Genomic DNA, 17,260 nt, shown 5'->3' with positions numbered 1-17,260 from the left:
CCTAAAAATTGTTGTTAAGGTATATAAAGGACACATGAATATTCTGCTAAGTTCTCGATGATAATAATTGTTATCATTCAATTCCAATATAAAAGAAAGTGTCTACGAATTCACTCTGGGCTTTTCAACAAATTCATTGTGTCTACGAGTTTTGGGATGTTTTACAAATTCTCCTCATCCCTCTATCATTTATTGATTTTACATTTATTTGATGTGTGTTGTAGACAAATCCTCAAGAAGCGCCAGTCCTATGAGTACAAGCTGCGGCGCCGGACCAAGTGTCGCGAAGACTTCCTGCAATATGTACAGGTGAGCCAGGAATCTGGAGTGTCATGGAACCTGCAGGGCTTCAGACATTCTCTAAACATGCAAACCATTGAATTTTACAGTTGTCTATAAATGTCTTCAGTGAAAAATCATTTTCCCTCATTTCCTTCTCTTATCAAATGCTTATACATGTAAAATACCTTTCCTGCAAAACAAACTATTGAAATTGTAAAAGAGATAATCCATATTCAGTTAACATTCTGCCATTTGACAATGTACAATAGTTCAATTTAATTTCTTTGAAACAAATTTGTTTCATTTTTCCATTTTTTACACTATATTGGGCATGATATGACTGAACATGCTGAATGCACATATCTCTGTCAACAGTGAAGTACCAGTAATATACAAACACCCCAAGCAGTGTTAATCTGTAACATGTTAACTTTAATAACAAATGGTCTGTATAATATTGGTGATGGATGACCATATCTTGCTCCATAGACTGAAACTGTTGTGTATTGCCCTAGTGAGTAGTGTTCAGGTAAGTAGTATCAGCTACCTTGATGAAGTGAATGTAGTCATCAATGAACGCATGTCCTGCAGCCAAGACTAAGAATAAACATGCATAGTCCTGATGTATCGTGGTTATAGATCTATACAGCGGTAGTCCTTAAGTGAGACCACATGGAGAAACGTTACAGATGTATTGATGATGACTTTTGAGAAATCAATTGATTATCCTGATTATATTCATATTCCCAAGGCAAGAGAGTTAACTGACTTTAAACGTCCAGTTTCCACAATGGCCGAACTAGGCTGGAATTCCTGGGCTCGATCAGTGGCTATTACAAGTTATGTCCCTTCTAAGCCTCTCCTATGGACCAATCAGATTCCACCTCTCGTATCACTTGCAACTGCTTCAAACAAAATGATGGCCCCCAGTCAAGACAATTTGATCGATAATCAAGATCTATATTGTGATAAAACAGGTCTTACATCGCGAAGTGCATCAAATCACGTGAACACCTTGATTAAAAACATGAAAAGATTTGGAAAATATCTGTTGACAATGACTTGGCGATGCACATGCTTTGCAAAACCTTCAACCGACCAAAATCTGAACGACAGTTAACAGACCGAATTTCGATTTCATTGCGCGATTTTGATTGGACTATGCATAGACTCGTTAGTCCAGCCAAAATGTCACTCCATAATACCCCTGCCTAGTTTTGCAGGGGTGGAAACTGGACTTTTATGTCAGTTAACTCCCTTGCCTTTGGGAAGATGGATTATATTGTGCATGTCCTTTGTGTTGCAGTATGAAGTGAATGTTCTCAAGCTGGTGGAGAAGAGGCGAGAGGTTGGTATCAGACAAGATTATCAATAGTTGTTCAGTAATTAAATGAGGCTCTCTGAAGTGAATATTCCATTTGAGCATGTCATGTATTCATTTTGTTGCATTTCCTTCCTGATGGGGCTGGTATGAGTCCAAATTTACTTGTGACAGTTGTCCTTGTGTCTGGGGGGATGGGGGTTGAAGTTTCTAGCAGTGTTGCTCCCAGACCTGGCGGGTAGCCAGGTGCGCGGAAGCTATTCGAAATTTTACTGCATCTGCCATCTTGTTTATTTGACTTATTGACTTTTGCCATTGACTTATTCCATTTCTTGGTGTGAATGTTTTCCAAACTGCATGAAATTGCTTCAAATGCAATCAAATCAATGCATGCACCCCATACCCCCCTAGACTTTTCCTCTTTGTTTCGGGACAACCTGCACACATCCCTGTATTTGACGATCTGGTCATTCATACACAGAAGTTGTGTTAAGTCATGTCTTTATTCAACCATATGAAAAATCAGAAGGAATGGGTGCATAGTTAGAAAGTAATGTGACATTAGTGACTTGTAGTGTAACCATAGAGTTCGAGATTTCTGTCATTAAACTATACATCACATGACTAACCATGGGTCACGAAATCCTTCATTCACTGATAACATGGATAGAGACACAACAACAATTGATGATTTGAGCATCAGATAATTCTGACAAAAGTGAGAAGTGGACAGGTGAACTTGAGCTTATCTTTCAGTGACCACCAAGTTTTTTCATAAACCCATCCCCAAATTCCCCTATACTGCATTAGGTTCCTGACAAACTCGGCTAAACCTAGATGGGCTTGCCCTCGGTTTTACAAACTCGGTCCCTTCACCTCAGGTCTTTCAATGCTCAGAGTCATGTTATATCCTTTACATGAAGATTAGATAAAAACTTCCAAATAGTTTTTTCTCTATTGAGATATTTAGGCTTGCATTGCATGTAAGAACTGAGTTTATTTTTATTAATGTCCCTGGTTATTTTTGCTAAATATGGTCATCATAAAATTGTTATCGAAAAAAGATTAATCACATTTTAGAAAATCCAGCAGATAATTGATTTGTTGTGGCCCAGCAGCGCTGTCACTTCTGCCATGTTGTTCTAGGCATCTGGGTGTACATACAAGAGACTGGAGATTGATGTAGCCATTATTCAGCGGATCCACAAACTGTTCCGGGTAAGTGGCTCCGTCAGATACATGTAGTTATTAGTCAGCGGATCAAAAGAATGTTAAAGCGTTCACTCATCACACCGAAGATCCAGGTTCAAGTCTCTACAGGTGTACCATGTGTGAAGCCCATTTCTGGTGTCCCCTGCTGTACTGTTGCTGTACTGTTGCTAAAAGTGGCATAAAACCATACACATTCACTCAAACTTGAAACATACAGTTTACAAGTTATGAAATCCGTACCTTCATTACCAGTACTGAATTGTGTACTGAATCATGCAATTAGACTGAAAACAAAAGCAGCTTTTTTCTCAGATAATGCCAGCGATCTGCTTCATGTCTTTAACATGTCACAAAAATACCCGGTTAACAAATATTTTCTGAAAACCAAAAAGACTGCTTTCCACTTGTGTTTCGGTGAAACAGGTGGATATATTCTCTTAGTGTAAAGATAAAGATAATTGTTACAAATTTACTTTATGTGTATCAACTTCGAGACTGACACAAACATCTTTTGTTCCATGTGAGTTGAATGCTCGATAAAAACCTCTTTCCTGGAAACGTGTCCCCCGCCGTGATATTGCTGGAATATTGCTAAAAGCGGCGTAAAACCATACTCACTCACTCTTTCCTGGAAACAAATAATGTTCATCTCCTACTGTGCTTTTTCAGCTTGTCTGCCTGCGATTCCAAGTAAGTACTTCAATTTGAAAGATTGACTGTTCTGATGTATGATTGTGTAGATGTGTTGTCATAAGGTAGCATCTCTCTCGCAGGATGATAAATAAATACATGATTGTGTAGATGTGTTATAAGGTAGCATCTCTCTCACACGATGATAAATAAATACATGATTGTGTAGATGTGTTGTCATCAGGTAGCATCTCTCTCACAGGGTCACAAATAAATACATGCTTGTGTAGATGTGTTGTCATCAGGTAGCATCTCTCTCACAGGATGATAAATAAATACATGATTGTGTAGATATGTTGTCATATAGTAGCATCTCTCTCACAGGATGATAAATAAATACATGATTGTGTAGATGTGTTGTCATAAGGTAGCATCTCTCTCACAGGATGATAAATAAATACATGATTGTGTAGATGTGTTGTCATAAGGTAGCATCTCTCTCACAGGATGATAAATAAATACATGATTGTGTAGATGTGTTGTCATAAGGTAGCATCTCTCTCACAGGATGATAAATAAATACATGATTGTGTAGATGTGTTGTCATAAGGTAGCATCTCTCTCACAGGATGATAAATAAATACATGATTGTGTAGATGTGTTATAAGGTAGCATCTCTCTCACAGGATGATTAATAAATACATGATTGTGTAGATGTGTTATAAGGTAGCATCTCTCTCACAGGATGATAAATAAATACATGATTGTGTAGATGTGTTGTCATAAGGTAGCATCTCTTTCACAGGGTGTTAAATAAATACATGATTGTGTAGATGTTGTGTCACAAGGTAGCATCTCTCTCACAGGATGATATATAAATACATGATTGTGTAGATGTGTTGTCATAAGGTAGCATCTCTCTCGCAGGATGATAAATAAATACATGATTGTGTAGATGTGTTGTCATAAGGTAGCATCTCTCTCACAGGATGATAAATAAATACATGATTGTGTAGATGTGTTGTCATAAGGTAGCATCTCTCTCACAGGATGATAAATAAATACATGATTGTGTAGATGTGTTGTCATAAGGTAGCATCTCTCTCACAGGATGATAAATAAATACATGATTGTGTAGATGTGTTGTCATCAGGTAGCATCGCTCTCACAGGATGATAAATAAATACATGATTGTGTAGATGTGTTGTCATAAGGTAGCATCTCTCTCACAGGATGATAAATAAATACATGATTGTGTAGATGTGTTGTCATAAGGTAGCATCTCTCTCACAGGATGATAAATAAATACATGATTGTGTAGATGTGTTATAAGGTAGCATCTCTCTCACAGGATGATTAATAAATACATGATTGTGTAGATGTGTTATAAGGTAGCATCTCTCTCACAGGATGATAAATAAATACATGATTGTGTAGATGTGTTGTCATAAGGTAGCATCTCTTTCACAGGGTGTTAAATAAATACATGATTGTGTAGATGTTGTGTCACAAGGTAGCATCTCTCTCACAGGATGATATATAAATACATGATTGTGTAGATGTGTTGTCATAAGGTAGCATCTCTCTCGCAGGATGATAAATAAATACATGATTGTGTAGATGTGTTGTCATAAGGTAGCATCTCTCTCAGGGTGATAAATAAATACATGATTGTGTAGATGTGTTGTCATAAGGTAGCATCTCTCTCAGGGTGATAAATAAATACATGATTGTGTAGATGTGTTGTCATCAGGTAGCATCTCTCTCACAGGATGATAAATAAATACATGATTGTGTAGATGTGTTGTCATAAGGTAGCATCTCTTTCACAGGACGACATCAAACTGTGGCTGTCTCACATCGAGTTCTGCAAGAGCCGGGTAAGTAAAACTCTTCCTGTTACCATTGGTAACTCTTGATGGACCTATTGTTGGACTAATGAAAACTGTCTTGTCCAATCAGAGCTCACAGTTTGTATGATTAGATCACATGACATGTGACAGTAAACAGTTTTATCTTGTTCAAGCAGGACTACCTACAAACTCTGAAGACAAGTGTACAAGTCTTTAGAGAAACCCATTTTTAAGGCTGTAAATTAATAAGGCTGTGGGTTTTTCCAAAGTGGTAAACATCTGAGACCTGCATCACTTCAAGCTGTTCTAAGCTGAAATACTGTTCTAAGCGGCAGTAAACCCAACTCTCTCCCTCACTAAGGCTGCTACTTCTGACTAAATTACTCCAGCCAGCAACAAGGTGGGGTCTCATATAAGACTGGTGATACATATTTCTGTTGTTTTCAGAATGAGAGGTCATATGTGAGCCGCTTGTATACCCGCATGCTCCAAGTCCACAACAAGAAACCAGGTGAGCTTCACACCAAATGGGTGGTATACGTGTAACCTCAGGAGCTGAGCTAAAAATATTATCATGAACAACAACTGCAGGTTTTCTAAAAACAAGAGATTGTTTTGCAAGGATGTTACCCATCCACTGGGCATCAACAGATATTTTCCAAATCTTTTCATGTTTTTTTTATCAAGGTGCTCACATGATTTGATGCACTTTGTTAGGTAAGACCTGTTTTATTTCTATATAGACATTGATCATCGATGAGATCGTCTTGCCTGGGTGCCTCCCTTGTGTTTGAAGCAAATGGAAGTGAAATAAGAGGTGGAATCTGATTGGTCGATAGGAAGGGCATAGAAAGGACATACTGTAAATCTTGAAATTAATGTCTCCAAATTAATATGACTGCTTCCCCTAGAAAAAATTGTGACTCAAAATCAATGCAAAATCAACTCTTGACCCCAGCAGTGATAACTCACTGGATGCCTAATGTGTAATTCCTATTCTTTAATTGACATTTCATGTACTTGTTACAACTGCTGCTCAATAAACTGTGTTTGTGTATGTAGTCAAGTTGGTATTTCTGCTATCCAGTTGATATTTCCGTGCAGAGATGCCGTCTCATTGTTGATATTCATTTTGGATACATAAATGCGAAGTTTCATTAATGCAAACAAAGACCACTTGCATTTTTCGCATTTAATTCACATTCACGTTAATTTCAAGATTTATAGTAACTCGTAATAGTCACTGGTGGCGCTTTGATCGAGCCCATACATTCCAGTCTAGACTTTTGGAATCAGTTAACTCCTTTGCCTTGGGAAGATGCTGATTAACATATAGGCATAAATGTGGTTAATGTGCGATGAAAACAAGAATGATTATGGAACTGTTTTGTTTCACTATTGTGTAAAATTGAAAGGTATTTGTTTTGAAAATATGTATGACAGTGTGTGAGAACTGCCTTTATCTTGTTTGTGTGTAGTAAGAGTCTGGATTGCATCTTGTGTTGTAACTGTGTCAGATCTGTGGGTCATGGCCGCCAAGTGGGAGTTTGAAGCCAACATCAACCCGGAGAACGCTCGCACTTTGCTGCAGAGGGGCCTGAGGTTCAATGACACCTCCAAGCAGCTGTGGATAGAGGTAGAGCTGACTGATGTGTTAAACAACAAACAGAACAAAACTTGCCATGATAATGACAATCTACACCGAAATGTTGCTACAACTCTGATCAAGAAGTAGATCGGCCATCTTGTCTTTAGTTTGTTGATACTCCGGCCTCTACTTGACACTTCCGGGTCAATTGTTTTGATGGGGTTGTGGGGCTCAGGACTTTCTTGAAAATAATCTGTTTCCTGAAAAGCTGGAATAATATTAGTTTTCAGATTATACAATTATAACATTTCACTGCTGGATGTTATAAAAATAATGTTGTTGTTTCACCAAAATATGTTGGCTCCTTTCTGAGTAGGAATGGCATGTCTTGAAAAGCACACTGGAAATATATTCTGACCACCATACCAGTATCATGTCCATGTTATGGGTTTCATTTTGAGGTCAGCCCAAATTAAGACATCGAATGATGTCACTGAAACACTGTTCAGAGTTAAACCAACTCACTCGACCCATGAAGATCCGGGTAGAATAGGCCATCAGTAACCCATGCTTGCTGTAAAAGGCGACAATGTTGTCTTAAGAGGCAACTTACGGGATCAGGTGGTCAGACTAGCTGACTTGGTTGAGGCATGTCATCGTGTATCCAAATTGCGTGGGTCGATGCTCATGATGTCAATCACTGGATTGTCTGGTCCAGACTTGATTACAGTCTGCCATCATATAGCTGGAATATTGCCGAGTGCTGCGTTTAACAACGAACAAACAAACACTGACATACTGTAATCTCCTATTCCTTCTGTTTCAGTACTACAGGCTAGAACTACTATATGCAGAGAAGGTATGTAGCTGAGAAAGCCATGTACAAAAACATCAGTAATGACGATAGAATAAGATTTAATATAAAGTGGCCCTTCATAACCGTGGTAACAGGAATCTCCATTACCTGAGACCGCCTCCATTGTCTAGTGGTAGACCGTCTGCCTGGAGAGCAAAAGGTCCAGGATTTGATCCCCAGCCCATCATTCCAAAAGACGTTAAAAGATGTTACTTCTTGTTACCCTGTCTGGCACTCGGCATTAAGAGGCTGGTCGGCTCAGAGTCGGTAAACTGTGTGCTATAATCTTGAACGTGACGTTAAACCCCATTTCACCTCACCTCACCTCACCCACCCATTACCTGAGACTAGTCACAATGTGGCAGAGCTATTGCCGATGTGACAATTTAGTTTTTACTCCATCGTTTTTGGTCTTTATTCATGTCAACTGCTATGTGTCATGGTTGTTTATGTCAGATACTGACAATAGACACTTTACAACATGGATAATACTTAACAACTTGTTTTTGTTTTAGTTGAGGAAAAGACGAGAACTGCTGGAAGAGGTGAGTTGTTTCCCCTGTGTTATTCGGTGTTACACAGTGTCATGTAGTCTTATGTAGCGTTATTATCCCCCGCCCAACAAAGTTGGCGGGGGATATAGAAACGGGCTCCGTCCGTCACGTTTTGTTTCCGGAGCATAACTCAGATACTGTTCAATATATTTTCATGAAACTTTGCAGGTCTGTTTAGTACATGCTGAACTGGTGCCTTTTGCTTTAGAAATATTAGAAATTGTTATTTTTTACGTTTCCATGGCAACAAGATGGACTTAGGTTCCAAACGCTTCTTTTTTTTTACAATTTCCATGACAAGTTCCACCTCGGTTAAAAAAGGTTAGGGTTTGTTTAGATTTAATTATGTCATAAATTCTGCAACAGGGGCAGGGGATATAGCCACGTTAGTGGCAAACTATTGTTTAAGAACTGACTTTCACTTTGTGCGAGTTCGTTGGAGTATGAACCTTCATAGAGTTGGGGCCAAACTGTATGAACGTCAGAGCTTTATGTTTGGCCCTCACTCTATGAAGGTTCATACTCCAATGAACTCGCACAAAGTGAAAGTCAATTCTTATGATTTTTAGGGAATGTGGAAGTAGTCCTTCAGTGTTTACGTCATTTCAAGAACACGGTCTTGTCAAAAAACGTATGAACATCAAATTGTGTCATTCATAAACTTATGAACGTCAATTTCACGTTCAGGTGACCGGCCTCTCATTCAACTGAAAAGCCATACATTGTGTAAACTAAATTATTTGGTGTTATACAGTATTATACAGGGTTAAACAATGTTATGTTGTCTTATACATGGTTATGTTGGGTTATATAGTGTTGTGTAACAAATCTTATATTTGGGATAACACTTTCTCGTACAGATACTAGTACTCTTTGGGGTAGAGTCCCATCTGGGATTCGAACCCACACTCCCAGAGTCAGGCACCTAACCGCCAGCACACAAAGTCAGCGATCAAACCCACTCAGCCACTGAGGCTTCCACAAAATGAAAGTCTGACAGCTGGCAGTCTAGATCACAAACTTTGTGTATCCCCCTGATAAGTGTAAATTGGCACAGCTCTCATGGCCGAAAGCTTTGAATACACAATGCCATTTAGAAAGTGGTCAATTGTAACAAATGTTATATTTGGAATAAAGCTCTCTTAGTAAAGTACAGATTTGGTTTGAGTCCCATCCAGGGTTGTACAGTGTTGTACAGTGTTGTACAGTGTTGTGTAGTCTCATATTGTGTAGACCTCCTGTTGAGTGTTGTTGCTGTTGTTGCAGTTTGCTGATGTGGAGCAGGAGGCGGTGTTGTCAGGGACGGTGGCACAGATTGTGTACAAGAAGGCGGTCGAACAGTTTCCAGGTCAGTTTAGAAAGAAAATAGTTCATTGAGTACACAGATGTGTTCTCATAATCAGAGGGGGTGGTCGAGTAGCCTATTGGTTAAAGCGTTCGCTGATTATGTTCGATTCCCAACTTGAGTACAATGTGTGAAGCTCATTTCTGGTGTCCCCCGTCGTGATATTGCTCGAAAAGCGGCATAAAACCATACTCACTCACTAGCTCGCTCGCTCGCTCGCTCGCTCTCTCACTCACTCACTCACTCACTCACTCACTCACTCACTCACTCACTCACTCACTCACTCACTCACTCACTCACCCACCCATCCACTCACTCACTCACTCACTCACTCACTCATAATCACAGATGCAGGAAACAGGATAGTCACCTGAGCCTTATGTTATGACCTTTGTGCCTTTGATAGGTTGTCGTCTTGGAGATCTGGGTCAAGGATCCATGAAATGGACATTCTGGAGAAGTGTTCATGTGTACAAATCATACTCAATCACTCAATCCACTCTGCTCCACGCCACGCCAGGCCACGCCACGCCACACATTGTCTGAGAAATTCTCACCAACTTTGGCGTGGATTGAAACTGGACTTTTTTACTTTTATAGTTTGACTCACTCACTCACTCACTCACTCACTCACTCACTCACTCACTCACTCACTCACTCACTCACTCACTCACTCACTCACTCATCACTCACTCACTCACTCACTCACTCACTCACTCACTCACTCATTGTCTGTCTGTTGCAGGAGATGTTGATCTGGCTCTGGCTCTGATTGCTGTGTGTCAGCAGTTCCCCTTCACAGCCCCTAAACTCAGCACCATGTACAAAGAGTAAGTCTCCTCCAGGGTCCTCTTTGTATTCTAAAGTCATGCACAGCCACAGTGCCATACAGTTAACATGGTTCAAGAAACCCTTTTCTTCCAGTTGACACCCAGCATCACTTCTTCACATCGTTTAGAGTACAGGTGGCCTAGTGGTACGAGACACCACAATACCTGTGTCCGGTTTGGTCCTCAGCAACCTGTGATTCATGTAAGAGGCGACATACTGGATCAGGTGGTCAGGCTCAGTGACCTGGTGGACTGTGGGTCATTGTACCCTGACAGCTTTGTTTGTTGATCATAATATCAATCACTGGGCTGTCTGGTTCGGGAAAGATCATCTGCAGGCCACTGTAGGTCGAATATTGCTGAGTTCATCATTAAGCAGCAAATGACCAATACTTTGGGTACAGTTATGTCCATTAGACATACCTGGATACGCTTGTCATGGGTTTGAATCCCAGATTCACCCTGATTATGATCCTTGGTTTGCCTGCACCACACCTGTGCCCTGTGACTGAAGTACCCCTTATACTACCTGTTGTAAGGGGCAACAAATGTGGAGAGTGGTGTTGCCTTTGAAGCAGGGTCTGTTGCTCATAATATTAACCACTGGTTTGTCTGGCCAAGACATGACTTTTTACAGGCCACCGAGATATAACTGAAATATTTCTTACTTCAGCGTTAAACAACACCCATTGACTTTGTCTATGTTTGACCTCAACTCATGCACTCACCATAGTGTAGCTAATGTCTATGTTGACGATGTCCCCAGTCTGAAGGAGCTGTACCCGCAACACGCTGTCACATGGAACGCCCTGGCTCGGAGACATCTGCAGGCTCATGACAAGGCTGTTGGTAGGTAGCTGTACAGCCATTGTCTACAGGGGGACCACAGTACATATCTTAATGCATGACTGTCCTAGCTTTAGGAGATTAATATAATTAGGGGGAGGGGTTCCATTCCTGACATGGGTACAATGTGTGAAGCCCATTTCTGGAGTCCCTCGCCGTGATATTGCAGGAATATTGCTAAAAGGATGTATAACCATACACACTCACTCTGCACAGCAAGAGCAAACTGTGTATTCACGCGTGATGGAGGAACGTAGTGTACTGTATTCAATGTAATAAGCATCCCGCTCTAATAAGCGCCCACGGCGATATTTGCTAATATATTGTCTAGTGAACAATCCCAATTAGCGCCCCTTCCTATTGATCAATGTACACAAGACTTATTTTTTCGCGTAAAAGTACGTACTCGTGTGTTATATGCACCCTTAATTATGGGCAATTAAATTCTGGGAAAATATATCTGTCGTATATATACACATTTCAGGCTGTCAGCATAAACCACGAAATTTATCTTTCAACTCTGTTTTTCCACTAAAATAATATTCTAATAAGAGCTCCCTATTTCTAATTTTGAGAGCGCCCTAGGCGCTTATTACGTCGATTACGGTAGTCATTCTTGATGCATGGATTCATGGCTGAGTGTAAGGACAATTCTGTGATGCCACTACAGTGCTCGTGCACACAGAACACAGAGATGTTTTACAGAATGCTGATTCCATGAGCCAAAAGAGCAACACTGCTGCGTCTTTAGCCAGCACTTGTGAAATAGAGAATATGTCTGCACTACATGAAGAAACTTTTCATCATGTCCTACAGTCGGGAAGTGTGACATGAAATATGACAAATTCATCCAGCATCCATCTTAGCACTGATATTAGCACTAACAGCCTTTACAATAACTACTCACTGACAAAGTACTGGTTTTTATGTGTACATAACAGGCTTCTTCACTCTAGTGTAGCTACATCTGATATTTAATGTACTGTCTAAACACTGCCGCCTATCCTGTATATATTCTTGTCAACCATACACTGTACATCACTAGCTTGATAACGGTTTTAGAACCTACACCAAAACGTCGCTCCTAATTGTAATAAAGAAGTTGTTCATCCTTAAACCTTATCCTTACTTAGTACTCCAACTTCTAAATGCCCCCCAAAGAAATTAACAGTGTTCACAATATGTATAGGTTTGAGAGATTCTGCAGTTGTGTCATCCACTGTTGTCAGGGTGCATGAACAGTTATACTTTCACTATCTGTGTACTCACAGATGTTGTGTGGTTTCTGTGCAGGAGAGGAGATGTGTTTCATGACCTTCCAAGAGGCAGTCAGGAAAATCAACACAAGTAAGTCACGTTTGTTTCCTATGATGATAATAATAATACATACAGAATGTTCCTGTGGAGATTCCGGGGCAGACTAGATCCCCAGTGCCAAGGTTGGTCCAGTAGGAACAAATCAAGATCAGGTGTTACGGTGCGTGACCTGGTTGACAGCGTGCACAGTCAACATCGTACTGCCAACCGGTTTGCCTGCCCAGGCTCAATTATACCACTCAACAATTGATAGGGGTGCTGGAATTTTTATCCTGTTTAAAAAATAGTGAACATAATATTATTGAATCATGTACTTTCGTTTATTTAAATGAAGCCAAACATGATTCAATTCCGCTGCAATATGAGGTACTATTTGTATGACAACACTTTGAAACTGGGCACACAGATTATCCTTATCAAGAGTTGAGTACAGTCGTGCCCCGCTTATACGGACTTCAGATATCCGGAAACCTCGGTTTTCATTCAAACCTCGATTTTCATTCAAAACGAAATAATTACTTTATAAATTTACCCGTATATCCGGAAATTCAGTTTCCGGAACCGGACGGTCATTTTCATACACAAAACACTGAAATGCACTCAAAATTGTCTCACTTATCCGGACAGTACACTTCCGCTGGTGGTAATCCTTTGATTTGTGAGAAGTCAATTAACCAAGTGACACTGAGTTACGTTTGAGACGAGCTTGTTTATTGTACATGTAATCCCCTTCGATAAATATGGCGTCTGTGGAGGTCAGAGGTCAAAGTTGACCTTCATTACGTATTACGAGAACATTACGAGGCATTGTTTTATATCTAGGGATTAAGATTACCTTGTGTATTTTCTCGTAAACTAAGCCGGAAACAGCAATCAGCTGTACACACCTTTTCTTGGAATTGACCGGTGATTCGGTCAAGACACACCCAATGATATAACTTTATAGGATTTTTAATGCAAGGATCGGCAACAATTGTATAGAAAACTATTTTTTTTTATCAGGAATAATATATTCCATTATTTTCTTAATTATATGCAGCCTTTACTAAACATATTTAAAATAATAATAACCCTAAGCGAAGCAGCTGATCGCTATTCTCGGGTATTATTTTTTACATGGAACCAGTCTGACCAGTCACCGTCAAGGCTCACGCGCACGTGATCGCGTGTTTGGCGAGAATTTCATGTTGACAAAGAATCGTCAAACAAAAACAAATATGACTTTTAACAAGTCAAAGTATGTCATTTATGATATATGTATCCATTCTCTGTCAACTAAAGTTCGTTTCAAGGCGTCAATAGCGGTATTCTGACCGTGGTTGCTGTTAATAACGGTGAGTTGTGCGATCTTCCGATCACTTCACACACGATTTCGCCAAAATTAATAAAAACAATATTATTAGGAATTTTATCATGAGTTGCATAATTGAAGGGAAGTAACTCTTCCAGTAAGAAGCTGGTTTCAGTTATACGGAAATTCGTTTATACGGACGAATTGTGAAATGACGCAAGTGTCCGTATAAACGAGGCACGAATGTAGTATATTACAGGCTGCTATGACACAACTGAAGAGATAACACGAGGCAGCCAATCGCATAGTGTCATCATTAATGCATCATAGATGTAGGTTCATGTGCCTTCGCTGCCTGCAGCTGGATAAAACAACATTCATTCACTCACTCACATACACACAGTGGTGTCTACATGTGTGCGGGATGTTGATCTGCAGATACCCTCACACTCTGTGCTGGAGTTGCATTGACATGACTTGCAGACAGGAAACTTCAGACACTCTCGGACCATGCGGTTCATGTCTGATGACTGTGTGACCCAGTGTTGGTCTAGACTGGCTGATCAGTGCTGGCCAAATATGCTCCCTTTTAACTGGGAGGATCTGTCAGACTAGACAAGAATATCAATATCAGCAAATGTATGAAGCCGTCACAGTCTCTTTATCAGTGATCAACACAAATTCTTGTTTTCATTTTAGAAGAATTTTATCTAATATATAAGGATTTAGCTTGGTTTTTTTTTAAACAATGTGTGAATTATTGCCAGTTTGAGATTGAACTGACATGATGATAACTATTGATAGCTCGCAATCAAGATTTTATGTTACTTCAAACAATTTTGAACAAAGGACGTAAAGTTGGTGGAGTTATCTCCCCTGCATTGTTGAGGCCCTGTGACAAGCAGAATGAGTTTTCAGGACATGTGAGAGATGTGCATGACATTTCAGAAAGAAAATAATGAGATGTTTTACATCCCCAGTGCTACAGAGATCTGTCATTGACTGTACTTATGGAGAGTCAGGGGACTGACACAGGTTCATATGACAAGTTTTCATGGTTTCATGATTTATTGATTAAATGATACTCTTTATTTCCTGAACAAAATTGCATTTTCAATGATTAAGATAGATTGCAATAAATCCTGAAGTGTTTGTGCAGCTGGAATATTTCTGAGTGCAGCTATAGAAAGACAAACAAAAAACTAATATCCGTATTGTCCAACCAAATTTGTTTACGGCATTTTCAAATTATGTTAAACTTGCAAGAATATTTACTGCCAATAAAATCTTCAAACAGATGTAATGACTCAAGATTTAATTAAGGATTTATCAAATAACTTAATCCTTACAAGCAAGAGATATATGCACATTTAAAATTAACAGATTTTCATTGTCAGTCGAGGACTAATCTCAGTATCAAAAAGCTTAAAGGATCTGGTATTTGAAACATTTTGTCAGAAGTGGAACCTCCTAATGGAGAATTTGTTTTGATACTAGATGCATATTCATACATGGATGTATCTAGACCTGCTCAGGAGCCAAAATTCTGACCCAAGTCGGCAGCAAATGTCAGGAAAAATTCCCCAATGGGAATTAAACATTTCCCAATTCATGTTCCTGTAATGGATCGGTTGAGGATACTCGGATATCACTGAGAGCAGGACCAATGGGGAGTGAGAGGCTTTAGTGCTTAGTTCAACATTGCATTGACAGCTACATGTATGTTAAAGGCAAAGATTCTTTCTTTAGAATCCTACAAACTTGCCTGTCATATCTACAGGTGTATAGCATGTGTTGATTATTTGTTGCCTGTGCAAACCTATTGAAATAAGTGGCGGTGGGGTAGCCTAGTGGCATTTGCTCGTCATGCCCAAGATCCACGTTCGATTCCCCACATGGGTACAATGTGTGAAGCCCATCACTGTCCCCCTCACTTTGTCTCATTGTAACATGATGTCTCACTTTCATGATTAAATTATTCAGGGATGTGAAATCTCTGCTAAAACACGGAAAAAAACACTAGGCCTTGGATAAAAATCATCTTTCACGTAAAAATATATATAAAAACACTCCGAAAAATGTTATCGAAAACCGGACAACCCTCGCGGATTGTCCTGTTTTTTTATCAGAGCTTTCAACATCATACGTTTTCTATCACTAATACTTGCACTATAACATGGGGTGTGGCGTAACACAGAAATTGTAAATACTCAGATGATGGCTTGTTTTTAAGATAAAGTTGTCTTTTAGCCTATAAGCGAATGAGATGTTTTACAGTTTTTCATGTGATTTGCGTGAAAACCATGAATGTTTCTTCAGCGTCCGAAAACCGATAACACAGGGATATATGTTGTATTAATGTCTTATTTTTGCAATGGATTCTTTTTTTTTTTTCAACAAAAGGTAAGTAAGTACAAGGTAAGTTTTTTTCAGTATGCTTCACCATGGGGAAAGGGTCAGACATTGCACGCTTATGACAGTTGTCCTTGTGTGTAGGGGATGGGGGTTGAAGTATATGGCAGTATTGCTCCCAGACCCGGCGGGTAGTTGGGTGTGAGGAATCTATGCCCGATTTCTTAAAAGTACTGAATTAACCTCGAAATATTACTGCATCTGCCATCTTGTTTATTTGACTTATTTACTTTTGCCATTGACTTATTACATTTCTTGGTGTGAATGTTTTCCAAACTGCACGAAATTGCTTAAAATGGAATCAAATGTATAAAATATTTCTTGGGGGAGCATGCCCCCAGACCCCCCAATACTTTTCCTCTTTTTTTCATGAAAACCTACTCACATCCCTGTGTACTACTCAAAATAAATTAATGAACACCTGTCTTTTTCTTATCACTACAGTTAATATGTAATGGCCAATAACTATAGTCATATGGAAAACATTTGTGTTCTTAAGCTTCTTTTCAGTAGTATATCATTTTATTTTTCCTCTAAATACAACTCTGCTTCTTAAACGTTAATAAGGTCATCCAATTATGTCTAATCCTGAAGAATTAACAGTGTTAGAAATTAGAATTCTTTTGGCATATTTAGTCCTAGGCAGTTTCATCTAAGGACACAAAATGTTTCACCTTGAACATTAGGAGTGTGGCAGAACTCTTTCACTTTCCTTGTTAGTTTTGAACACTGATAGATGTCAATAAAATTAAATGTCAAGAAACAACCGACGTGAAACAGTCAGTTATCAGGTATAACATTATTTATCTGGTGTGACATTCAAATATCAGTTATGACATTTAATTATCAAGTATGACATTCAATCATCAGTTTAAAAATGCAGTTATCAGGTATAACATTCAATCATCAGTATAATCAGAAAA

General features: G+C 39.3%; 1 protein-coding gene across 1 annotated transcript in view; it reads left to right on the top strand.

The window, feature by feature from the left end:
- Window positions 1-17,260, top strand: part of LOC139469616 (U3 small nucleolar RNA-associated protein 6 homolog) — a 172,842-nt gene that overhangs the window by 1,230 nt on the left and 154,352 nt on the right. The window contains exons 2-14 of the mRNA XM_071251836.1: window positions 225-309; window positions 1,589-1,630; window positions 2,750-2,821; window positions 3,485-3,505; window positions 5,278-5,325; window positions 5,746-5,809; window positions 6,816-6,934; window positions 7,713-7,745; window positions 8,258-8,287; window positions 9,563-9,644; window positions 10,387-10,471; window positions 11,238-11,320; window positions 12,611-12,664. Of these exons, the coding sequence (XP_071107937.1) occupies window positions 225-309; window positions 1,589-1,630; window positions 2,750-2,821; window positions 3,485-3,505; window positions 5,278-5,325; window positions 5,746-5,809; window positions 6,816-6,934; window positions 7,713-7,745; window positions 8,258-8,287; window positions 9,563-9,644; window positions 10,387-10,471; window positions 11,238-11,320; window positions 12,611-12,664 (818 nt within the window). The remainder of the gene's footprint in view (window positions 1-224; window positions 310-1,588; window positions 1,631-2,749; window positions 2,822-3,484; window positions 3,506-5,277; window positions 5,326-5,745; window positions 5,810-6,815; window positions 6,935-7,712; window positions 7,746-8,257; window positions 8,288-9,562; window positions 9,645-10,386; window positions 10,472-11,237; window positions 11,321-12,610; window positions 12,665-17,260) is intronic.

The sequence above is a fragment of the Haliotis cracherodii genome, unplaced genomic scaffold (genome assembly GCF_022045235.1).
Source record: "Haliotis cracherodii isolate W230 unplaced genomic scaffold, xgHalCrac1.p SCAF_2, whole genome shotgun sequence".
Taxonomy (NCBI): Eukaryota; Metazoa; Mollusca; class Gastropoda; order Lepetellida; family Haliotidae; genus Haliotis; species Haliotis cracherodii.
The sequence above is the reverse complement of the archived record's forward strand: the minus strand, read 5'-3'. Positions and strand labels throughout refer to the sequence as shown.